Here is a 25,095-nt window from a genome sequence, read left to right as displayed (position 1 = left end):
CATGAATTTAACATGAAAAATATGTGTATAATTTTTTTTAATATTACTTAATTCGTTCACGATAAGTATGGTGTAGAGGGAAGAACATGTGTTTAAAGAATATTTTGAAATATGTGTATAAAATAGAGATATATTGTACTCCCTCCGTCCCATAATAAGTGGCCACATTCTTTTCGGCACGGAGATTAAAAAATTGAGTGTTATATGTTTTAATAGAGTGTGGCCTACAATTGTTGACCAAATTAGTGAGTAATTGTTGACTTAATTAAAGTAATTTTGGCATTTTTAGAAAGTGGCCTACAATTGTTGACCAAATTAGTGAGTAATTGTTGACTTAATTAAAGTAAACTTTTGCCATTTTTAGAAAGCAGCCACTTATAGTGGGACAGACGAAAAAGGAAATGTGGCCACTTATTACGGGACGGAGGGAGTATATTATTCCTTCCGTTCCTCGAAACTTGAACAATATTTCTTTTTGGATTGTCACGCGAAACTTGACCACTTTTCTTATATGACAAGTTTTTTTCTTTATTCAGTATTTCACTTTTTCACCTACCACACTTAACATATAAAATACTAACTCATTAAAACCTGTGCTGAAAAGAAAATGCTCAAGCTTTAGGAGACAGAGGGAGTAATAAATAGTGTGTAAGATGAATTTGTTGTAATTATTATGTGTGGATGGGATAAAAGTATAAAATTTTATGTCCATGAAAAAACCACACTATTGTTGACAGATAAAAATGACAAAAAGATAGCAGGGATTGAGGGTCGACCTAACTCGAAAAGTAAACCCACCAACCAAGCTCGATCGGCCCAGTAATCACTACATGAATTTTCGCTTGAAAACTTTTTGGGCCTGAAGCTCTATGGCCCAACCTAGCTCGATTAACATTTTTGACAATTCTATATTATATTTCAAATTTTTGATTTTTCATGGATAAAAACAGTTTCAAATTTAAGTAGTATTAAAAAAATAATTTCTACTTGCATCTAAAAAAAAATAAAATCTACTGTTATAGTTCCACATCAACCTACTCCATTTGCAATGATCTTACTGACTATTCACGTACCGAAAAAATTATTTGAAGATATATTTACATTGTTTCTTGTGGTTTGGATTAGAGTAATTAGTCAAAGTCAATATATAATTTTTATCATCAACTTGAAAAAAGTGTTACTCCCTCCGTCCACTAATTCAAGGCCTTCTTTCCTTTTTGGGACGTCCACCAACTCAAGGCCTATCCATTTTTAGTAAGTTTTTATTTATATTTAATTGGTGGGTCCCAAAACAATACACTTTTTCTCCACTCAACTAATAAACAATACATTAATGGTGGGTCCATTTCTCCACTCAACTAATAAAAATACATTTTTTCTTAAAACCCGTGTTTTGCTCCTTAGGTCATGAATTAGTGGACGGAGGGAGTACAATTTAGGATATTATTATTTATATTAATCCACTTCAAATTTAATAATAAATACAAAAAGATAAAAAAGAAAGAGAGAAACAATTGAAGCACAAGCACTTACAACAAACTGAAGAAAAAGTGTGATACAAAGATTCAAAATAACTCGAACAAGCTTTTAAATTTTTCATGTTGTATCAACTTCTCCTCTGTGTTGGTGTTGATGTGTTGCGTCTCTTCTTCTTCTTCTTATTATATCCAACACCAAAAAAGAATTCCACTAACCATCTTGGCCTTGCTTTTCTAATGATAATGTAACCAATTCCGATTCCAACTATGAATCCACTTCCATATCCCATCACCACACTTCTCCATCCAAATCCATCTATAAATCCATAATCATCATCTTCTTCTTCTTCTTCTGGCTGCTTCCGCTGCTCATTCTCCTCGTTGCATTTTCTCGTCAACGGAACTCCACACAATCTCAAGTTTCCCACGTATGAATCATTCTCAAATGTGGAAAACTGATTAGATTGTGGTATTTGCCCCACCAGATCATTCATTGAAAGGTTTAATTTCGCAAGAAATGTCAAGCTTGTCAGTTCACTTGGAATTCCTCCCTCCAATTTGTTCGATGACAAGTCCAATGATTCAAGCACACTTATATTTCCAAGAGATGCTGGTATGTGTCCCATGAGATTATTGTGGGACAAATTCAAGTATCTCAAAGAATTCATATTACCTATGGAATGTGGAATAGTACCAGAGAATTTATTGGAGGATAAGTCAATGATTGTAAAGTCTTCCAACAATCTCTTCAATAACTGATCCAAACCTTTCAAGGTGATTGTCATCTCCAAGAAATATGGAAAATAGTCAAAATCACCATCCGTTTGATTTTCCTTCACATCCATAGTTGCTCTGAAATTCTTGAAATATTTTTGTGGTAAAGACCCCACAAATTCGTTCTCTGATATATCTAAAACTTGCAACTTAGGAAATGGAAGGTTGCTTCGTGAAGCCAACGACATGCTACCATCAAACTTGTTAGACTTCAAGACGAGCACTCGAAGCTCAGGAAGAGCTTCCATCCAAAACGGAAATTTGTCTCGTATTCTATTGTTTCCAACATCGAGGCCCTTCAGACTTTTGCAATTGATTAAGGATTTAGGTAATCTTCCTTGCAATTTATTACCACTCAAATTGATGGACTGAAGACTACACCCATTGATAAATATTGATGGAATGGGGCCACTAAAGTTATTTGCATTTAAATGAAATATGGGCAACGATTTGCTCAAGTTTCGAAAGCATTGTGGAATTGTCCCTTCCAAACTGTTATTTGAGAGTAGAAGAAGCTTAAGGGATGTCAAGTTGCAGATGGAGAATGGAAGCTCACCATTTAATTTGTTGGAAGAGAGTTGTAATAAAAATAAATTTGATAGATTCCCAATGGTGGATGGTATTGGACCTGAAAGTTTGAGAAGTCAACAATCTGGATACATAAAGAAACATGGCAATGAAGAAATACATTTTATGCACGTGAAGTATTTTGATAGAAATTAAATTAGCTCTTCTATTCTTATATCACCCATGCATGTCTCATATATTCAATGGCATCTTAATAGAGTTACAATATGGCTGGAAACAACAAATCCAACTATTGTTAAAGTATTTAGTTAATTAAGCACGAGCTAATTAAATGAGAACAACCTAGCAAGTTGAGAAATCAAAGATTCAAAATTAGATAAGTCATCATTTTCTATTTCATATTGCACATGGAGTGACAAAGGAATTAGGCAAATCGTATAGGCAAATTTCCTTGCAATTTATTAACACTCAAATTGTTAGACTCAAAAATACACCCTCTCATAAATATTTGATGGAATGGGGCCACTAAAGTGATTTGCATTTAGATGAAATATGTCCAAAGATTTCCAAACTGTTATTTGAGAAAATAAAAATTTGAAGGGATGTCATGTTGCACAATGGAAGCTCACCATTTAATCTGTTAGAAGAGAGGTATAGGAACTCCAGATTTGATAGATTTCCAATGGTGGATGGTATTGGACCTGAAAATTGGAGAACCCTTCATATAATTCACTTAAAAGATAGAGATGTAAAGCACTAAGATCTTTTGACACAAATTAACTAAGTCATACAATTCGAAAAAAAGTGTTTTCTATGTTTTTCTTTTATTATTAATATCATTCGTGTTTTATTTCATATAGTGCATGCATTGCCAAAGGAATTAGACAAATTGCATATCTTATCTTACCAAATGGAAAATTTTAAAAAGACTAGTTCAAACAAAAATGGCCAAAGATCCGATCAAGTTTGTAAAAAAGTTATTATGTCAAGTTGCAGATAAAGAATGAAAGCTCACCATTTAATTTGTTGGAAGAGAGGTCTAGGTTCGACAGATTTGATAGATTCCCAATGGTGGATGGTATTGGACCTAAAAATTGAAGAACCCTTCATTTCAATCGCTTTAAAGATGGAGGATAGTAAGAAAGACATTTTGTTTTGTACTTGAAAACATACGCTGAAACTTTATCATTTTCTAAATGCCTCTAAAGTATAAATCAATTAGCAATGCACACAAGATATTTTGTTACAAATCTTATATTTCCCTGTATCACGAAGACATGCACACCAAGTATACTTGATGACATCATAATTTAACAAATCATCTGTTAACATTGAGAAAATAGAAGATCCAATATGGCTGGAAACAGAAAATCCAACTGTTGTTAGAGTATTTATCTAACTAAGCATAAATTAGTTATATGAGAAGAAGCCAGCAAGCTAAGAAAACAAAATAAGCTAAAGATCTGATCAAGTTTTGCAAGCGTTTCTGCCAAGTTGCAGATAGCAAGGGATGTCAAGTTGTAGATAGAGTGGAAGCTCACCATTTACTTTGGCAGATAATTTGAAATATCTTTTCAACAAATGTATCTAAAACCAACAAATTAGGAAATGGACGATAGATAATTTATGTAATGTTCCATATATCTCATTTTTTACCACTAAACTGATTTATAATTGAACGAAAGATGGCCAAAGATTTGCTAAAGTTTTCATAGCATTGTGGAATTTCTTATTCCCAAGATATACATAATCAATCTCTTTGATTGCCAAGTCATAAAAGAATTGATTTGATTATTATAACACGACCACAAAAATAATAAGTATAATTAGAACACTATATTTAATGGTTCGTTTTTGTCAATTTGAATACATTATTAGGTGTATATTAAATGGTAATTGTTCAATCCAAATAATTTTGACTCGGTTCAATTTAGTCTTGGCAATGGTTCAATTAAGTGGGGCCTCTGATATTTACAAATTGGTTTTCAGTTGTTAAAATAAAATTAAAAAGTCATTTTTTTATCAAAGCATACAGTTTATTGCTAAAAGATTAATGTACAAAAATTTATATCTAACCTATTCAATGCAGAGTCATATATAGTTAATCTACCAATCTAAAATCATAATTACTATTAGAAAATTAGTTAGTGGCGTGCTTTTTCTAATTATATGAAAGTGAATATATATTGTCATATGGGCTAATTTGTAAACAATTCCATTTAATTAGATCGATGTAAACCGAGTCAAGTATAGAAAAAGAGAGAGAAATAATAATAATAATAATAATAATAATAATAATAATAATAATAATAATAATAATAATAATAATAATAATAATAATAATAATAATAATAATAATAATAATAGTAATCATGAGCAATATATCTTGTGATATGGGCTAAGTAGTGGTCAATAATTCGGTTTAGAGTCGGTAATCATGAGCAATATCAATTAAGTTTTGTGGGCCCTCTGATATTTACAAATTGGTATTAAGTTGTTAAAATAAAATTAAAATGTCATTTTTTTTAATCAAAGCATGCATACGGTTTATTGCAAAAAGATTAATGTGCAAGAATTTATATCTATTCAATTCAAAGTCATATATAGTCATGCAAAGTTACATATAGTTATGAATTGAGCAATATCAATTAAGTTTTGTGGGCTCCCTGATATTTACAAATTGGTATTAAATTGTTAAAATAAAATTAAAATGTCATTTTTTTTAATCAAAGCATACGGTTTATTGCAAAAAGATTAATGTGCAAGAATTTATATCTAATCAATTCAAAGTCATATATAGTCATGCATAGTTATATATAGTTAATTTCATAACGAAGCGTGATTCAATTGGTAAAGTTCTCCACTTCCAATTAATAGATTAGGGATTCGAATCACTATTGGGAAAATGAAAAATCGTTATTAATCTTTTTTTTAATAAAAAAAAGAGTAATAGTTGATTTAAAATATGCCTAGAATTTTGGAGACTAGAAGCCTACAAATGCCTTTTATATTCAAATCTAAAACTGTTCTTGTGAGCCTAGAATTTTTGGAGACTACTTACTCCGGCCCATAAGAGTGTGCATTATCATTTTTGGACGCTACTACACCACTAATTTTTTATTTCTTACTTTTATTTTTTAATAAAGTCAATCATTTTTTCAACTCTATTAAAACTCGTGCTACAAAAAATGATGCACACTTTTATGGAACGGATAAAGTATTAATTTACAAGACAACTCAATTTGCAAGTTATTATTTGACTTATGTGACAATGCCGCGTGGAAGTCAAATCATTGAGCCACAAATTTTGACTTCTACTCAAATAACTATTAATTCATCAAAAATATTATAAAAACTTATTTTTGAGGATTAGTTTAGATGGATAAAAGTAAGTGTTAATAGATAAAAATGCCCACTTTCTTAAGTTTTTTATGAAAGGGTCTTCTTTAATAAAAACATGTATTCTATTGATTCTTAGATAAAAATATCATTCAATCAAAAATAGTTTTTATAAAAAATTTAGACAACCCAAAATTCTTTTCCATATTTTTGAATTATTTCAAAAACTAAATTATTATTCCAATCATGTCAATAAAGCATAATTTAAAAAAATGGCATTACAAGGTAGTGAAAGCATGAAATTGAATGACATTATCAACTAATTTCTAAAAAAAAAATCATGAACGTCAAAGTTGTAAATTTCTTTGGAATGATATAATTTATTAAAAATGGACGTGTATCAATAATAAACTAAGTAAAGATCTTCTATATTTCTTATAGAAAAGTCGGGATATCACACAACCTGATAGGATTACCATATAAATAAATATATTCTATTAACAACAAATTAAAAAATAGATAGAGGAAATAGTACCATGAAAAGAGTTTCCATTTATATCAAGATAAACAAGTGAAGACAAATTTCCAATCTCTAGTGGGATGCTGCTGCCTTCGAGTCCCACAAGTCATACCCCAGCTAGAGTTCTAAATAAGTCACTCTATTATCCATGTGAAAAAGAGATTACATTGCTCCAATTATTTTTCAAAGTATTAGACTATGTTTTCCTTTTTCTTTTATCGAGAAAATATATTACTCAACTTTTTTTTATATATAAATCTATTTCATATTGCACATGGAGTGACAAAGGAATTAGACAAATCGCATATCTTATATGAACACACGTATAGACAAATTTCCTTGCGATTTATGAACACTCAAATTGTTAGACTCAAAAATACACCCTCTCATAAATATTGATGGAATGGGGCCACTAAAGTGATTTGCATTTAGATGAAATATGTCCAAAGATTTGAGAAAATAAGAATTTGAAGGGATGTCATGTTGCACATGGAGAATGGAAGCTCACCATTTAATTTGTTGGAAGAGAGGTCTAGATCCCACAAATTTGATAGATTTCCAATGGTGGATGGTATTGGACCTAAAAATTGGATAACCCTTCATATAAATCACTTTAAAGATAGAGATGTAAAGCACTCAGATCTTTTGACACAAATTAGCTAAGTCATACAATTCGAAAAAAAGTATTTTCTAATTTTTTTCTTTTTTTTTTAAATATCATTCGTGTTCTATTTCATATTGTGCATGCATGGGCAAAGGAATTAGACAAATCTTATCTTAACAAATGTAAAATATTAAAAAGACTAGTTTAAACAAAAATGGCCAAAGATCCGATCAAGTTTGTAAAGAAGTTATATCATGTTGCAGATGGAGAATGGAAGCTCACCATTTAATTTGTTGGAAGAGAGCCATAGATACGACAAATTGGATAGATTCCCAATGGTGGATGGTATTGGACCTAAAAATTAAAGAACCCTTCATTTCAATCGCTTTAAAGATGGAGTATAGTAAGAAAGACATTTTGTTTTGTACTTGAAAACATACACTGAAACTTTATTATTTGCTAAATGCCTTTAAAGTATAAATCAATTAGCAATGCACACAAGATATTTTGTTACAAATCTTATATTTCCCTATATCACGAAGACACACCAAGTGTACTTGATGACATCATAATTTAACAAATCATTTGTTAACATTGAGAAAATAGAAGATCCAATATGGCTGGAAACAGAAAATCCAACTGCTGTTAGAGTAAGCATAAATTAGTTATATGAGAACAAACCAGCAAGCTAAGAAAACAAAATATTGTACCTGAAAGTTAGTAGCAAACCTTCACAAGAATTTGCTAATGTTCCATATATCTCATTTTTTTTAACACTAGACTGATTTATAATTGAACGAAAGATGGCCAAAGATTTGCTAAAGTTTTCATTGCATTGTGGAATTTCTTGTTCCCAAGATATACATAATCGATCTCTTTTGGAATATCACCTCCATAATTGCCAAGTCATAAAAAAATTGATTTGATTATTATAACACGACCACAAAAATAATAAGTATTAGAACACTATATTTAATGGTTCATTTTTGTTAATTTGAATACATTATTAGGTGATTATTAAATGGTAATTGTTCAATCCAAATAATTTTGACTCGGTTCAATTCAGTCTTGGCAATGGTTCAATTAAGTGGGTCCTCTGATATTTACAAATTGGTTTTCAGTTGTTAAAATAAAATTAAAAAGTCATTTTTGTTTTAATCAGAGCATACGGTTTATTGCTAAAAGATTAATGTACAAAAATTTATATCTAACCTATTCAATGCAGAGTCATATATAGTTAATCTAACCAATCTAAAATCATAATTAGTATTAGAAAATTAGTTACTGGTGTGCTTTTTCTAATTATATGAAAGTGAATATATAATGTCATATGGGCTAATCTGTAAACAATTCCATTTAATAATTAAAAATAAATAAATAAGAGCCCACCACAGTAATCATGAGCAATATCGATGATTATTAGATTTGGGATGACACGAGTTTTAATAAATCCTGTAAAGTATAATGTGAGTGGAGAAAGGGAGCACATCGAGCTCTTGTGATATTTTGAGTACTCAGCGTGATCTTTCAAAACTTGTTGAATCTATAATGGTTATTAGATTTGGGATGACACGAGTTTTAAGAAATCTTGTAAAGTATAATGTGAGTGGAGAAAGGGTGCACATTGATTGTGAGGTTTAGTGGGAGAATTATTACTATAAAATGGACAATACATGTTTTCATGAGACGGACGATAAATGAAAACTATGCATGTTTTTATGGGTCAGAGACAGTATATATTATATCTCAAACCCCAAAACGAGAAAAATAAATAATAATTATGACAAAATGGTAAATTAACTTTTTTGAGCCTCGGAAAAGCCTCCAGTCATCTTTTCTTTTATGACGGATATAACTGTAAAACAATGCAAAGCTTGAAAACAAAGCATGAAATTGAATGACATTATATATCAACAATTGATTTCGAGATTATCAGTTAAATTATTAGTATAAAGATAAGACCATACCTTTCAAATTGTTATAGCGAAGGTCTAAATCCTTAAGCTGTGTGATGTTCCCAATTTCTCGAGGGACATTTCCACCAAAGTTGTTGGATGACAAGTCAATACTCTCAAGTTGTGTACATTGACCCAAACTCAATAGTATATCTCCCTCCAATTTGTTCCTCGACAGGCTAAGTAGTTTGAGTCTTTGAAGGTTGTTATGCGAGCAAATGTCTTTTGGTAGGCGGCCTGATAAAGTATTATGGTATTAAGTACACCCCCCGTACATAAAAAATATATACTTAAATAGCTCTAGTACGAATTTTAAGAATTTTGTTAAGTTCTTGTTATGTGTATTAATTGTGACCAAAATTTACAAACTACAGATGTTATAATCTCATAAATCAGCATAGATAATTGCATTATACGAAAAATAATACTATAACTTAATTTAAATTATGATTTAAAATAATTTCCCGTCGAAATACTCACTAATTTTTTATATTTGGAGACTATATAATACATCAAATCTAGATTTAGGTGTATGCCCGATTTTATTGTTAGATTGAACATCTGAATAAAGAATCAGTATTAATAAAGTTGAAAGTAAAATGAGAAAAGAATAATTAAATTGCTTAGCTATATATACATCATGTTACTGAGGAACTGCAAAATATCATTAGAGGCAAGAGCCGTAGCTTTGCCATTTTCCCAAAAATCTACGTTTAAACTGAATGACATTATCAACCAATTTCTAGATTATCAGTAGAAATGAAATAGTAAGGTATCAATCTATTTAAATTCTCAGTATAGATATAAGAACATATATACCTCTCAGTATAAATTCCCAAAAAAATTATTATTATTTCACCTCTTTTGAAGCTGGTAAGTTCGATTTTTCGTGCTATATCTTGCAATAAGTAATCGGATCTCTCAGGCTCATGGAATGAAAAAAGAATAATTAAATTTCTTAACTATAAACAAATTATTGGGGAGCCCAATGACATGCATCTTCTATATGGCTAATTACTTTCAATTATGTTTCTTGGACATGATAATTTTCAAAAATCGATTGAGAGGGAAATATAATCATCTCTTACACGACGGGCAATAGACTTTGACTTAAGCATAAGACTAAATGTGTATCACATATTTTTTTCCAATTCTCATGGTTAGTTACGATATACCATACTCTTTCACTAAAGTTTTGGCTTAAAGAGTAGTGCAGACATACCATGTAAAGAGGCGTTGTTGAGGTCTAGTTCACGGAGACTTGTGATGTTCAAAACTTGTCTTGGAAATGGTCCACTAAGATTGTTGCCACTCATGGCTAATATCTCTAGATTATTAAGATTACCAATCTCTTTCGGTATACCACCTGTGAAATTATGTTAAATCATGAAAGCTCGATCTGAATCAGGCATAAAGATATGTTACAAATAGTATGACCTCCAAAATCATAAGTATTAGTAGAAAAATAGTTAGTGATGTGCTTTTCCTAATTATATGAAAGTGAATATATCATATGGGCTAAATTGTAAACAATTCCATTTAGATCGATGCAAACTGAGTCAAGAATAGAGAGAGAGAGAGAGATATATATATAATAAAAATTAATAATAAATAAGAGCAATATATCTTGTGATAAGGGATTTTAAGGCAAAAAGTATATATTCATATTTCATCACTTTTGGTTCGTGAAGTCTACATCCCTTGCATGAAGCCACTAAACTAATTTGTATTTAAATGAAAGATGGTCACAGATTTGCTAAAGTTTTCAAAGCATATTGTGGAATTGCTTCTTCCAAACTCTTCTTTGAGAGAATTGAAGATATTTAGGGGGAGTTTATTTTGAAGGATTGACCTTGATAGATAAAAAAAATAGTAAGGTTAATCCTTTGTTTACTTCGATGGATTGGAACTTTGAAAAATCCCAAAGTTCTTGATTATTTTTATCATTTAAGCTAGTTTTGCTTTATTCTTATCTCATTAAAAGAGTGGGATTGGAGCAATCCTACTTTTAAAGATAAAAAATACTCAATCATACATTTTATCAATTATGCAAAATAAAAACGCCCTACATGGATAAAAGTTGTCCCCAAAAAGTCCAATGATATTGTTAGTGCTCATCTGCATTGACTACATCATCTTTCACAATGTTAGATTTCTTTTTATACTTTCCCATAACATTAATTTTGTCTCGTATTATCATGTGTACTGACAATCATATCAATGTTAAACTCTAAACTGTAAATTGCAAACCGAGTCAAAGCAGTTATTAATGTCTCAAGACCTTGATAAATACTACTCCCTCCGTCCCACGAATCTTGACACATTTGGATTCGGCACGGGAATTAAGGAGTTGTAGATTAGTGTTTTAAATGTGTAGTTAATAAAATATAAAAGTGATAAAGTAGGAGATAGAAGGTAATAAAAGTGATAAAGTAGGAGAAAGAGAGTAATAAAAGTGATAAAGTAGGGGAGAGAAGGTAATAATTATTACCCAAAATGAAAACGTGTCAAGATTCGTGGGACGATCCAAAAAGGAAAACGTGTCAAGATTCGTGGGACGGAGGGAGTATTATGTGAGCTAATATCCGATTACAAGGGTGGGACTGAAAAAATTCAAATAATGAAAATAAAAATATTCATACATCTTATCAATTATGAAATGTAAATTAACGTTGTCCAACTATATGAAATTAATTGAATATAAGTATCTCTTGTGATATTTTGAGTACTTAACGTGACGTGATCTTTCAAAACTTGTTGAACCTATAATGGTTATTAGATTTGACATCAAAATCCGTTTCTTCTCAAACCCCAAAACGAGAAAAATGAGTAATAATTATGACAAAATGGTAAATTCCAATCATCTTTTTTCATATGATGGATATAACTGTAAAGTGTCATGCTAAATAGCCAAATTGTGGAAAAAAAATTATCTAACTTATTTTTTAAAATAAAAATAAGATTTAGTTATTTTATTGTATTATCTACATTGTAGTTATTTTTTTACAATTTTTTATAACTTTTTATTTTTATTAAAAAATAAATAAAAAATAAAATTACAAAAAAATAACTATAATGTAGATAATACAATAAAATAACTAAATCCTATTTTTATTTAAAAAAATAAATTAAACAAATTGAAATTTTCCCTATTAAACTAAATTGTGGGTGACCTCAATGTGGTTGCATAGATTTATTGAACTGTAAAACAATGCAAAGCTTGAAAACAAAGCATGAAATTGAATGACGTTATATATCATCAATTGATTTGGAGATTAGCAGTTAAATTATTAGTATAAAGATAAGACCATACCTTTCAAATTGTTATAGCGAAGGTATAATTCCTTAAGCTGTGTGATGTTCCCAATTTCTCGAGGGACATATCCACCAAAGTTGTTGTATGACAAGTAAATACTCTCAAGTTGTGTACATTGACCTAAACTCAATGGTATATCTCCCTCCAATTTGTTCTCCGATAGCTCAAGTAGTTTGAGTCTTTGAAGGTTGTTATGCGAGCAAATGTCTTTTGGTAGGCGGCCTGATAAAATATTATGGTATAAAATACACCATCCGTACATAAAAAAATATATACTTAAATAGCTCTAGTACTTATTTTAAGAATTTTGTTAAGTGCTTGTTAAGTGTATTAATTGTGACCAAAATTTACAAACTATATAATCTCAGAAATCAGCATAGATAATTGCATTATACGAAAAATAATACTATAACTTAATTTAAATTATGATTTAAAATAATTTCCCGTCGAAATACTCACTAATTTTTTATATTTGGAGACTATATAATACATCAAATCTAGATTTAGGTGTATGCCCGATTTTATTGTTAGATTGAACATCTGAATAAAGAATCAGTATTAATAAAGTTGAAAGTAAAATGAGAAAAGAATAATTAAATTGCTTAGCTATATATACATCATGTTACTGAGGAACTGCAAAATATCATTAGAGGCAAGAGCCGTAGCTTTACCATTTTCCCAAAAATCTACGTTTAAACTGAATGACATTATCAACCAATTTCTAGATTATCAGTAGAAATGAAATAGTAAGGTATCAATCTATTTAAATTCTCAGTATAGATATAAGAACATATATACCTCTCAGTATAAATTCCCAAAAAAATTATTATTATTTCACCTCTTTTGAAGCTGGTAAGTTCGATTTTTCGTGCTATATCTTGCAATAAGTAATCGGATCTCTCAGGCTCATGGAATGAAAAAAGAATAATTAAATTTCTTAACTATAAACAAATTATTGGGGAGCCCAATGACATGCATCTTCTATATGGCTAATTACTTTCAATTATGTTTCTTGGACATGATAATTTTCAAAAATCGATTGAGAGGGAAATATAATCATCTCTTACACGACGGGCAATAGACTTTGACTTAAGCATAAGACTAAATGTGTATCACATATTTTTTTTCCAATTCTCATGGTTAGTTACGATATACCATACTCTTTCACTAAAGTTTTGGCTTAAAGAGTAGTGCAGACATACCATGTAAAGAGGCGTTGTTGAGGTCTAGTTCACGGAGACTTGTGATGTTCAAAACTTGTCTTGGAAATGGTCCACTAAGATTGTTGCCACTCATGGCTAATATCTCTAGATTATTGAGATTACCAATCTCTTTCGGTATACCACCTGTAAAATTGTGTCAAATCATGAAAGCTCGATCTGAATCAGGCACAAAGATATGTTACAAATAGTATGAACTCCAAAATCATAAGTATTAGTAGAAAAATAGTTAGTGATGTGCTTTTCCTAATTATATGAAAGTGAGGATAAACATTATATAATTAGTACGCCTTCTCGTGCATCGCGATACACGAACTAAATTGATTGTTGGCCAATATTTTAATCCAAAGAAAATTTGGTGACGGTCGGCGAAGAGAAATAAACTCGAAGAAATAAAATGTGAACGTCAATGGGGGAAGTTGTGGATGTAAACAAAAGGTGTGTTGATAATTATTGTTTACGATTATCTTAGATAAATAAAAATAACATAAGTAAGATTTTAGGATATCTCAAGACCTTCATAAATAATGAAAATAAAAATATCCATACATCTTATCAATTATGAAATGTAAATTAAGATTGTCCAACTATATGAAATTAAATGAATGTAGAGAGATAAGAACATACCTCTCAAATTGTTGGAACTAAGGTCTAATACCTTAAGCAGTGTGATATTCCAAATTTGTGTAGGCACATTTCCATGAAAAGAGTTATAACTCAAATCTAGATAAACGAGTGAAGAAAGATTTCCAATTTCCTGTGGAATGCTTCCTTCGAGTCCCATACCAAAGATATCTAATTTAGTCACCTTGCTACCACGTGAATCACAAGTAACTCCTCTCCACGTGCAAAACGAGGTTCCACTGGTCCAATTATTTTTCAAAATATTGCCAGGATCTGAAGTGATGTGGGATTTTAAGGCAAGAAGTATATATTCATCACTTTTGATTTGAGTTATGTTGTGTGCAGCAGAAAGGCTAACACAAGAAAACAATATGAGAAGCAAAAGAAGGGTGGAAAATGTATCCATATTGTGAGTGCTAATTGTGTGAGAAAACAAGAAGCCTACAAATGCCATTTATATTCAATGCAAGTCATTATTTTGTCTCGCCCCAAAATTAATTGACCTAGTCTTCTTTATGCTCTCAATATTGGAGTGTGATTTGGGGGCAAAGAAGAAAACTCATGAAATTTCAAAATATTAGAGTCTGTTTTCTTTTTTCTTTTCTTGAGAAAATATTACACTTCATTTAAAAAAAATATTATTCCACCTCGATCTTTTGAAGCTGAGATGTTTGATTTGTGGTGCAATATCTCTCTCTTCTTTGAGTTGGGGGAACTATGATTCGTAATAGGATCACTCACACCTATGGAATGAAAGTTGGATAATTAAATTTCTTAATTATAAACAAATTATTGGGGAGCCCACAATGACATTTTCTACATGGAAAATTCCTTTCAATTAGTATTTTTTTGAAAGGGAAATATAATTGTTACTTACACGACGGGCACTAGACTTTGGCTTAACCATAAGACTTAATGTGTATCACATATATTTTTATTTTTTTTTCATTTTTCATGGATAAATTAAATTTGCAATATTTAATGGTAAGTGAAATTGAATCACACCCATTAGAGGAAGTCATTGTGAAATTGAATTTGCAATATTTAATGGTTCGGTATCGCGATAATCGCAGAACAATAATTGGTTAATCAATTGTATTAAATTTTTTGGAGGTTTATAATTTTCAGAAATTGATTGAAAAGGATATATAATTGTTTCCATTTGAAAAAGGGATTTAAGCAAAAGACCAAATGTGCATCACATATTTTTTATCTATTCCCATCCATCCATCCGTGAGTGATAAGATTTTGAGTTGTATAGAATTGACTGTATTCAAGCATTTTATAATTTGATTAATAGTGTATAACTTTATTATTATCAAGTAAAGTCCAAGACTAATTTATAATTAATTATAATTGAGTGGTGATTTAATTGCGTATTGAAGATTCATGTAGAAATTAAATACAGTGTACTAGTGATGTTAAAACCACCAATGAACCCATCTATAGTATATAAAAGAGGAGTTTTCTCCCTCTATTTTTTTCCTCTCTTCTTCCATTAAAATTTTAAATATTTTTTCTTTTTACCTTTTTATATTGTAATTATTTTCTAAATGTCATCAAATTTGATCATGAAAAAATAATCAATATGTATCATAATACATCCATTTGCTACAACTCATCCTTTTAATGATCGGATTGTTCTTTGCAACCCGTTTGCTAACACCCTGAAAGAAGTATGGATTCATCACTTTTGATTTGAGTTATGTTCTGCGCAGTAGAAATATTAAGACAAGCAAACAATATGAGAAGCGAAAGAAGGGAAAATGGGGAAAATGTATCCATATTATATTGTGAGTGCTAATTGTGTGAGAAAACAAAAAGCCTACCAATTGACATTTATATTCAAATCTAAAATAATTGTAGCAGAGTCTATTTACAAGTCAAGTCTAAGTCAACTGGAATGCAAATTTTCCACATTTTTGTGGAAATATGAGGGAAGCTTCTCTAATCAATTTTAACTTTATTTTCTTGAGAAATACATTATTTGTCACCATCGTCTACGTTTCATATGAAATTCTCAAAGCTTGAAATGAATTTTTAATATTTGGATACCATAGTGCATCAAATCTAGATTTAGGTATAATTTGATTATAGAACAATATATAAAAAGTGAGTACGTATTTTCCCTACATTTTTTACTCCCTTTTTCTCTTTCTTCTCCACCAAATTTTCAATATTTTTCTCTCTATCTTCCTATTAATTTGCTCTATTTGTTTTTTATTATTTTCTAAACATCGTCAAATTTGATTCATGATAAAAATTCAATATATATCTTAATTAAATTTAAGTTCGTTACAAGTTTTTTAATATAATATAAAAATCATCAAAAAGGAATTTAAAACAAATCGGTTATGAAAATTTTAAAATTTAAAATATTTTGTTTTCGCTCTTTTCATTAAAAAAAATTTGTATATGACAATATTTATTTATTTAAATATATCGTTTAATTTCAATGTACGTACTAGTTTGAATGGAGAATCAATATTATTCGAGTTGAAGATAATGTTAGCTTAATTGAAATGGGTTCAAAATTTCACACATCAAATCTCTTGAATTTTAATTTAATGGACGTTTTGATCATTATAATGGCAAAACAACTGTATATTTTCCTTATGAAAAGTTGCGCCTTATATTATTTTCTTGAATGAGATAATTCTCTGAAATTGATTGAAAGGGAAATATATATATTTTTTTTATTACTTTTTAAAGTGTATGATTGCGTGATATAGTCAATAATATTAATTTGTATTAATGGTCTCCACATGCCCATTTCAATATTTCATAGGCGACTGGCACTAGAGTCAATAGACTAAATTAAAGGATTAAGTATCATATTGCCCATATCGATGACGTTCCTATGGCTTTTAGCCCCCTAAAGTCAGGGGGGAGAGTTGCCCACTACCTTAACGTGGCTTTTTGGCACCAATTTCTCCCACTGACTTTAGGGGGCTAAACGCGAGGGAGACCCCTATCGATAGAGGGAAATTGGTGCCAAAAAGCCACGTTAAGGTAGTGGGCAGCTCTCCCCCCTGACTTTAGGGGGCTAAAAGCCATGGGGACGCCATCGATAGGGGGCAATTTGATACTTAACCCTAAATTAAATGTGCGTGAAATTCATTTATTATGGAGACAATTTCGAGAATAATTTATTAAATATATTTGATAGTACTTGAGAGACTATACGAACTTTGAAGATATAAATTAGACGAACTGTTTTCCAATTTTTTATTTATCATTTTTAATTCTTCTTTATTTTTATTTTTTTCATTATTTAGAAAAAACAAATTCATTTTTTCCATCGTCACACCCCACTCTCCTAATTCTGCCTTCCAAATCCCTCCTTTCTATTCAACTTCCATTATTGTTGAGCTCACAAAGTCTCTCTATTTCCCTATCAGTTTAAATTAAAGTTAACATTATAACTTATATTGAACCTTCGGAACTATAATTATATCAATCATGAAATGCATTAAAGCATCATTTCTAAAAATGTATTCGATAGTAGATGTTTCAATCAATGTAATAAATACCTCTTGTAATTCTCAGAAAAAAGAAAATATATATTTATATAGGGAATATATCGATAGAGAATGCTAAATGTATAGAGAAAAAGAAAGACAGTCTGAATATATATTTAAAATCCAAAAAAATCCAACAGAATCCCAAACCAATACACACAATCTCGTGCATTTATTTGAGCATTCCCTATGTCTAAATATACATTCAATAAGACAATACCCTTGTATAGGAATTATAAATCAATTCTAACCTTATATGCGTCTGAATCAAAAGTTGGGCTGATCTCTGACCAAACCATGTCGGCCCGGCCCATAAGGCTCACATTGACATATATATATTTGGCCATTATTTTTGAAAAGGGTAATTTTAAACATAGCTCCGAATTTTATCACTATAGCCCCTTAATTAAAATAATAATAAAAATAAGTATGATTATACTATTATACCCTTATAGCCACCGTTTAGAATTTATAATGAATCATAAGTCACAAAAGTTAAATTAAAAAAACATTTATGTTCAATCTCAAATTCATATAGCCTCATTCCAAATATTTCTTAATTTATTTATATAGCCCAACTCAAATTTGTATAGCCCCTTTGTCTCTATCTCTATCTCGATCTCTCTATCTCTTTCTCTCTTCACATGCAGAGCCTCGTCAGATGTTATAGATGTCGTCGCCATCGCCAACGACTGAATCATCACAATGTCGTTTTTCTCTTCGATTATCGAAGTACTATTTCGTGATTTCATGAATCATCATAACGTCGTTCTCGTTCTTCAAGCAGTCGAGGCCTAAGACACCACAGGAATTGGCGAAGGCGATAAAGGATAGTCTCATGGTGATCGATTCCATTACTGCAGCTAAGCTAAGCTTCAAGTTCCGCAACATTTTCAGTGGAAAATGTGATTATAATTTGTGATTCGCTGGTTTTAATTTTTCTGTTGTTATTGGTTTGTTATAATTTTTGTCTTCTATTGAAGGTAATTTGAGCATTAACAGTCAATTTAGTTAATTTTGGACCAACACGAACTTCTTCATCTTCTTCTACTACATTTTTTTTTTCTTTTTTGATTTACTGTATCGATATTCTTGAGGAAATTGTGATTTGTTTTGCTTAGAAGATATTATAAAGTAGTCAAACTTTTCGAAATGGGTTTGTAGATGCAAGTAAAATCACAATTTTTAACAGTGAAGAGATGATTGATTTCTTATATAGGCTCTAATTTTTAGTTAAAAGGATGAGTTGATCCGTAGAATGAGTTCAGGCTATTCAGTTCAGATATTAGTTTGGTTTCTTTATCAATAAGGATGATATAGCAGAGGTATATTTGCAGCCATATGGGGAATTAGGGATATTATCTTTAACATGACTGATCAATCTTCTTATATCTGACACTTGAGAAATACCATGCACGATTTCTCATCTAATCATATAATCCCTCTTATGGAGCTGAAAATTTGTGTTCTTAACCAGCGGGTATCATCATCTCATTCAGTTATATGACGCGTATGTTGTTTTTGGTATGCCTTAGCTTGTTGCAGTCTAATATGTTGTTAAGTCAGGTTTCAGCGATTTGGATCATTTGACGAATCTATGCAACTACTCAAGAAACTTATAGCAGTTGAGGAGAAATGTTTTGTTAGTTCTTCTCCTCAATCTTTGCTTGCCCCCCTAAATTTGTGTCGCAGAAGCAATCCTTGATAACTTGTATAGAATATTTGCAGAATAACGAGTGCTTGGAAGAGGCGGAGGAGTTGATAAAGTCGCTAAGGATGAGGCGGAGCGCCTGCTTCTAATGAGTTTTGCGGTTTCAGAGATGCCGGAGAAGAACATGAGTTTTGCAGTTTTACGCCTCTTTCAGATTGTTTATTTTATAAATTTATAATTCATTATAAAATTTAAATGGTGGCTATAAGGGCATAATAGTATAATCATAATTATTTTATTATTATTTTAATTAAGGGGCTATAGTGATAAAATTAATAGAAGATTAACTAAGTCGATGATCTCAGTTTCATCATATTAAAAATTTATGTTATTTCAAAAACGTTCATCAGCAGGCTCGATATCTTTTGCTGTGGACCTGTATCAAAATCCATGATTTTCGAGCTCACTCGGACGGGAACTTATCTTCTTCCTTTTTTGGCTTTCACAGGAAAAAGTTTAAATTCCGAAACTAATTTCTGAACTGAATAGCCTGAACTCATTCTACATATCAAATAATAATTAAACTAGTGCAAATTAGCTTGATCTGAAAATATATTTTTGTCTCAATCTTCACTCACAATACAATTAATTATCACTATTAAAATTACTTTTTAAGTGGGACCCCTTCTTCATTCACAATATACAAACTATTTAATTAAAATCTGTGTTATCATATTCTATGACTATTTTTGGTGGATGGGGGAGTAAAAATTAGATTTTTTTTTATATTTTTCATAATACAAATTAGAAACTTTAATGTGCTTTAATTACCCATTGGGACGAAATATTTTTGGGAAGACCATGAATATATGATAGAATGAGATATAGGAAAAATTCAAACATAGAAAGATTTAATTTTGTAAAAAATTTCAACTTGGTTAACTCACTCGGAATTTCCCCATCCAATCTATTTGATGACAAGAGACGAAGGGAATTCAAGTATTGTGAAAAAAATTCAAGTATTGTGAAAGAAAACCCACAACGAAGAATGTAAGAAAATCAGCAAAACCACTGTCGTTTCCTTCGTGTGATGGCTTCTGGGGAGGCTGAGATCAATGCGTCACGTAGCAGCAGGAAATTTTATAAACTCTAAATCACAAACTCACGAGTAGCAATAAAAAAACAACAATCTAAAGTCCGGTAAAGAACAAAAAATCAAAAAAAGAAAAGCTCATGATATATGCTTGTCTTGAATCAACTTCTCCTCTGTATTGGAGTAGCTCTCTTCCTTGTCTTCTTCTTCTTGTTCTTCTTGTATGTATATCCAACGCCAAAAAAGAATTCCACCAACCATCTTGGCCTTCCAAATCGAATAATGCAACAACCAATTCCAATCCCAACTATGATTCCACTTCCATATCCCATCACCACACTTTTCCATCCAAATCCATCTATAAATCCATACTCATCATCTTCTTCTTCTTCTTCTGGCTGCATCCGCTGCCCATTCTCCTCGTTGCATTTTCTCGTCAACGGAACTCCACACAATCTCAAGTTTCCCACGTAGGAATCATTCTCAAATGTGGAAAACTGATTAGATTGTGGTATTTGTCCCGCGAGATCATTCATTGAAAGGTTTAATTTGGCAAGAAATGTCAACCTCGTCAATTCACTTGGAATTCCTCCGTCCAATTTGTTCCATGATAAGTCCAATGATTCAAGCACACTTATATTTCCAAGAGATGCAGGTATGTGTCCCATTAGATTATTGTGGGACAAATTCAAGTATCTCAAAGAATTAAGATTACCTATGGAATCTGGAATACTACCAGAGAAATTGTTGGAGGATAAGTCAATGGTTGTAAAGGTTTTCAACAGTCTCTTCAATAACTGATCCAAACCTTTCAAGGTGACTGTCATCTCCACAAACCCTAGAAAAGTGTCATCATCACTAGTAATTAGACCTGTCTTATTTTCCTTCACATCCATCATTGCTCTAAAGTTCTTGAAATATGTTTGAGGGAGAGACCCCACAAATTCATTGTCAGATATATCTAAAACTTGCAACTTTTGAAATGGAAGGTCGCTTCGTGAAGCCAGCGACATGTTACCATCAAACTTGTTAGACTTCAAGACGAGCACTCGAAGCTCAGGAAGAGCTTCCATCCAAAATGGAAATTTGTCTTGTATTCTATTATTTCCAACATCGAGGCCGTTCAGCCTTTTGCAATTGATTAAGGATTTAGGTAATCTTCCTTGCAATTTATTACCATTCAAATTGATGGACTGAAGACTACACCTTTTGATAAATATTGATGGAATGAGGCCACTAAAGTTATTTGCATTTAAATGAAATATGAGCAATGATTTGCTCAAGTTTCGAAAGCATTGTGGAACTGTCCCTTCCAAACTGTTATTTGAGAGTAGAAGAAACTGAAGGGATGTCAAGTTGCAGATGCAGAATGGAAGCTCACCATTTAATTTGTTGGAAGAGAGGAATAAATACTCCAAATTTGATAGATTCCCAATGGTGGATGGTATTGGACCTGGAAGTTTGAGAAGTTAACATAAATATTGCTTCAGAGACAATCTGGATATATAAAAAAGCATGGCAATGAAGAAATACATTTCATGCATGTCTCATATATTCAATGGCATCTTAATTTAATATAGCATTTGCTAACATTGATCCTTAAAATTATTAGAGTTACAATATGGCTGGAAACAACAAATCCAACTATTGTTAAAGTATTTAGTTAATTAAGCACGAGTTAATTAAATGAGAACATCCTAGCAAGTAGAGAAATCAAAGATTCAAAATTAGATAAGTCATCCTTTTCTATTTCATATTGCACATGGAGTGACAAAGGAATTAGACAAATCGCATATCTTATATGAACACACATTAGGCAAATTTCCTTGCAATTTATTAACACTCAAATTGACTAAAAAATACACCCTCTCATAAATATTGATGGAATGGGGCCACTAAAGTGATTTGCATTTAGATGAAATATGTCCAAAGATTTCCAAACTGTTATTTGAGAAAATAAGAATTTGAAGGGATGTCATGTTGCACATGGAGAATAGAAGCTCACCATTTAATTTGTTGGAAGAGAGGTCTAGATCCCACAAATTTGATAGATTTCCAATGGTGGATGGTATTGGACCTGAAAATTGTAGAACCCTTTATATAAATCACTTTAAAGAAGAGATGTAAATCACTCAGATCTTTTGACACAAATTAGCTAAGTCATACAATTCGAAAAAAAGTGTTTTCTATTTTTTTCTTTTATTATTAATATCATCCGTGTTCTATTTCATATTGTGCATGCATTGGCAAAGGAATTAGAAAAATAGCATATGTTATCTTACCAAATGTAAAATATAAAAAAGACTAGTTCAAACAAAAATGGCCAAAGATCCGATCAAGCTTGTAAAGAAGTTATATCAACTTGCAGATGGAGAATGGAAGCTCACCATTTAATTTGTTGGAAGAGAGACGTAAATACACCAAATTTGATAGATTCCCAATGGCGGATGGTATTGGACCTAAAAATTGAAGAACCCTTCATTTCAATCACTTTAAAGATGGAGCATAGTAAGAAACACATTTTGTTTTGTACTTGAAAACATGATATGCTGAAAGTTTATTATTTGCTAAATGCCTCTAAAGTATAAATCAATTAGCAATGCACACAAGATATTTTGTTACAAATTTTATATTTCCCTGTATGCGAAGACACACCAAGTGCACTTGATGACATCATAATTTTAACAAATTATTTGTTAACATTGAGAAAATAGAAGATCTAGTATGGCTGAAAACAGAAAATCCAACTATTGTTCGAGTATTTATCTTACTAAACATATATAAATAAGCTAAAGATCTGATCAAGTTTTGCAAGTGTTTCTGCCGAGTTGCAGATAGCAAGGGATGTCAAGTTGTAGATGGAATGGAAGCTCACCATTTAATTGGTTGTCATAGAGTAGTAACCACTGCAGATTTGATAGATTCTCAATGGTGGATGGTATTGTACCTGAAAGCTAGCAGTAAACCTTCACAAGAATTACTTGATAGATAATTTGAAATATCTTTTCAACAAATGTATCTAAAACCAACAAATTAGGAAATGGACGACAGATAATTTATGTAATGTTCCGTCCAATTTTTTTTACCACTAAACTGATTTATAATTGAACGAAAGATGGCCAAAGGTTTGCTAAAGTTTTCATAGCATTATGGAATTTCTTATTCCCGAGATATACATAATCAATCTCTTTTGGAATATCACCTCCATAATTGCCAAGTCGTAAAATAAATTGATTTGATTATTATAACACGTACGACCACAAAAATAATAAGTAAAGAACACTATATTTAATGGTTCGTTTTTGTTAGTTTGAATACATTATTAAGTGAATATTAAAAATGGTAATTGTCGAATCCACTTAATTTTGACTCGATCGGTTCAATTTAGTCTTGGCAGTGGTTCAATTAAGTGGGCCCTCTGATATTTACAAATTGGTTTTCAGTTGTTAAAATAAAATTAAAAAGTCATTTTTTTTATCAAAGCATACGGTTTATTGCTAAAAGAGCGTTTTCTATTTTTTTAAAATATCATTCGTGTTTTATTTCATATTGTGCATGCATTGGCAAAGGAATTAGACAAATCTTATCTTAACAAATGTAAAATATTAAAAAGACTAGTTCAAATAAAAATGGCCAAAGATCCGATCAAGTTTGTAAAGAAGTTATATCAAGTTGCAGATGGAGAATGGAAGCTCACCATTTAATTTGTTGGAAGAGAGCCATAGCGACGACAAATTGGATAGATTCCCAATGGTGGATGGTATTGGACCTAAAAATTAAAGAACCCTTCATTTCAATCGCTTTAAAGATGGAGTATAGTAAGAAAGACATTTTGTTTTGTACTTGAAAACATACACTGAAACTTTATTATTTGCTAAATGCCTTTAAAGTATAAATCAATTAGCATTGCACACAAGATATTTTGTTACAAATCTTATATTTTCCTGTATCACGAAGACACACCAAGTGTACTTGATGACATCATAATTTAACAAATCATTTGTTAACATTGAGAAAATAGAAGATCCAATATGGCTGGAAACAGAAAATCCAACTGCTGTTAAAGTAAGCATAAATTAGTTATATAAGAACAAACTAGCAAGCTAAGAAAACAAAATATTGTACCTGAAAGTTAGTAGCAAACCTTCACAAGAATTTGCTAATGTTCCATATATCTCATTTTTTTTAACACTAAACTGATTTATAATTGAACGAAAGATGGCTAAAGATTTGCTAAAGTTTTCATTGCATTGTGGAATTTCTTGTTCCCAAGATATACATAATCGATCTCTTTTGGAATATCACCTCCATAATTGCCAAGTCATAAAAAAATTGATTTGATTATTATAACACGACCACAAAAATAATAAGTATTTAATGGTTCGCTTTTGTTAATTTGAATACATTATTAGGTTATTATTAAATGGTAATGGTTCAATCCAAATAATTTTGACTCTGGTTCTATTTAGTCT

General features: G+C 30.8%; 3 protein-coding genes across 3 annotated transcripts; all 3 read right to left on the bottom strand.

Annotated features, from left to right (window-relative positions):
* Positions 1 to 1,440: 1,440 nt before the first annotated feature.
* LOC131013961 (receptor-like protein 9DC3) lies at positions 1,441 to 2,500 on the bottom strand. The gene has a single exon (XM_057941902.1). It carries the CDS (start codon positions 2,498 to 2,500, stop codon positions 1,607 to 1,609), a length of 894 nt encoding a protein of 297 aa, XP_057797885.1. The 3' UTR covers positions 1,441 to 1,606.
* Positions 2,501 to 6,728: 4,228 nt separating this feature from the next.
* On the bottom strand, positions 6,729 to 14,787 carry LOC131006327 (probable leucine-rich repeat receptor-like protein kinase At2g33170). Its single transcript, XM_057933537.1, has 7 exons — positions 14,362 to 14,787; positions 13,717 to 13,860; positions 12,512 to 12,736; positions 10,421 to 10,564; positions 9,211 to 9,435; positions 7,526 to 7,597; positions 6,729 to 7,219 (listed from the first exon to the last, which is right to left on the bottom strand). Exons 1-7 carry the CDS (start codon positions 14,762 to 14,764, stop codon positions 7,068 to 7,070), a joined length of 1,365 nt encoding a protein of 454 aa, XP_057789520.1. The 5' UTR covers positions 14,765 to 14,787; the 3' UTR covers positions 6,729 to 7,067.
* Positions 14,788 to 20,579: 5,792 nt separating this feature from the next.
* LOC131013951 (putative receptor like protein 25) lies at positions 20,580 to 21,696 on the bottom strand. Its single transcript, XM_057941890.1, has one exon. The coding sequence runs from the start codon at positions 21,694 to 21,696 to the stop codon at positions 20,785 to 20,787; it is 912 nt and encodes a 303-aa protein (XP_057797873.1). The 3' UTR covers positions 20,580 to 20,784.
* Positions 21,697 to 25,095: the final 3,399 nt, after the last annotated feature.

Source organism: Salvia miltiorrhiza, chromosome 1 (genome assembly GCF_028751815.1).
Source record: "Salvia miltiorrhiza cultivar Shanhuang (shh) chromosome 1, IMPLAD_Smil_shh, whole genome shotgun sequence".
NCBI lineage: Eukaryota > Viridiplantae > Streptophyta > Magnoliopsida > Lamiales > Lamiaceae > Salvia > Salvia miltiorrhiza.
This window is presented reverse-complemented; position numbering and strand designations above follow the sequence as displayed.

What these genes read in the sequence shown, in the direction of transcription:
- LOC131013961 (XM_057941902.1), bottom strand. Translation starts at nt 2,500, where the DNA reads ATGGAAGCTCTTCCTGAGCTTCGAGTGCTCGTCTTGAAGTCTAACAAG.
- LOC131006327 (XM_057933537.1), bottom strand. Translation starts at nt 14,764, where the DNA reads ATGGATACATTTTCCACCCTTCTTTTGCTTCTCATATTGTTTTCTTGT. An exon ending in TAGTTCCAACAATTTGAGAG is followed by an intron (nt 13,861 to 14,361) that starts GTATGTTCTTAT and finishes ACAATTTTACAG; the next exon opens with GTGGTATACCGAAAGAGATT. An exon ending in CAACAACGCCTCTTTACATG is followed by an intron (nt 12,737 to 13,716) that starts GTATGTCTGCAC and finishes ATATTTTATCAG; the next exon opens with GCCGCCTACCAAAAGACATT.
- LOC131013951 (XM_057941890.1), bottom strand. Translation starts at nt 21,696, where the DNA reads ATGGAAGCTCTTCCTGAGCTTCGAGTGCTCGTCTTGAAGTCTAACAAG.